The sequence below is a fragment of the Loa loa genome (assembly GCF_000183805.2).
Source record: "Loa loa unplaced genomic scaffold supercont3.2930, whole genome shotgun sequence".
NCBI classification, from domain to species: Eukaryota; Metazoa; Nematoda; class Chromadorea; order Rhabditida; family Onchocercidae; genus Loa; species Loa loa.
In genome coordinates this window covers 1-1,174 of record NW_018111108.1, presented here as the reverse complement: position 1 = coordinate 1,174, position 1,174 = coordinate 1, and the positions used below count along the sequence as shown (strand labels likewise).

At 33.4% G+C, this 1,174-nt stretch overlaps 1 protein-coding gene across 1 annotated transcript; it reads left to right on the top strand.

Moving 5' to 3' along the window:
* Positions 1-944: 944 nt before the first annotated feature.
* On the top strand, positions 945-1,115 carry LOAG_15846 (hypothetical protein; the record flags this gene model as incomplete). Its single annotated transcript, XM_003151335.1, has 1 exon — positions 945-1,115. A coding segment is annotated over one exon (171 nt), but the record flags the coding sequence as incomplete, so codon positions are not given.
* Between the last annotated feature and the right edge of the window lie 59 nt (positions 1,116-1,174).

Here is a 1,174-nt window from a genome sequence, read left to right as displayed (position 1 = left end):
TATCGTACTTGAAGAGGCAACAACAATGATGATGAACTGCAGATCCTGCATTGTACGACTCAAATTGGACGGGTAACTGAGTCGAGCGATTACAACATCATGTGTTACATCATATTTAACATGCAACTGCAATTTGGAAAGACTTCAATGCTTAATGAAATTTCTTTTGATTCTATATTATGGAGTTAAGTAAAATTATGCAGATTAATGCTGACTTTGGCCATTCAAGATTTCTAGAGTATGACGGCATACACTTCTAATTCACAAAGAGAATTCAAGTCGAGCATTGTTACAAAATATAAGCTATGAGAGATTCAATGATCCATATGGAATGCATGAAAGAAAACCACTGATAATATTATATTAATCAATTTGGGCGAATCAATTTCTGTATTTTCAAGACATTTCAACAATGAATTAAAATCTAGCCAGTAGCAATGGTACTGCAATCGATTCACGCCTCAACAAAACCAATAAATTAAATGAAATAAATACATTTATTTGGGGATATGCAGAAGTTTTCTTAAATTTTCAGTCAAATATTCTCGAAATATTCGAACTTTTTCTGATAAATTTTACACTTTGTGAGGCAATTCATATCTTCCCAGTAGTTACTGTTATAAAAAATGAACTCGTTTTACTTCAATTACTAAAATTGACTAAAACTCATCTCATTGGATTACTGGAGAAAATTCTAGAAAAATTCACTAAAATTGGGTAATTTGAAATGCTAAATCTTATTCGACACGAGTGCTGCCTCATATGCTTCAGTACTCTTCTTGTATGAAGGTTGTACCGAATAAATAACTGGAGTGACTTCTTGTCTAGGAATATTTTCCAATCTAATTTCACTTCCACATGCTTCTTATTTACTTTATTTGCACGCATAATGAGTCTGTGAAGAAAACCCTTCGCTATCCTCATGAAAAAGCATTTACATGTAGATCAAATTCTCGAAATTGGAACGGAGACAACGAGTTTCACTTCGATTGAAACAAGCAGCATATAAAAGTGTCATTGTCGTCTATTGCGAATTGTCATCTAGCCTGGGGTTTATTAATGGTTTGCTAAATGGTTATAAATATCGTTGGATGACTACAGCAGTGATCAATTGATGAGGTTGTTGTGTAATACGTTGTCCCTCGTTATCCTTCTGACTGTCGAACAACATAAT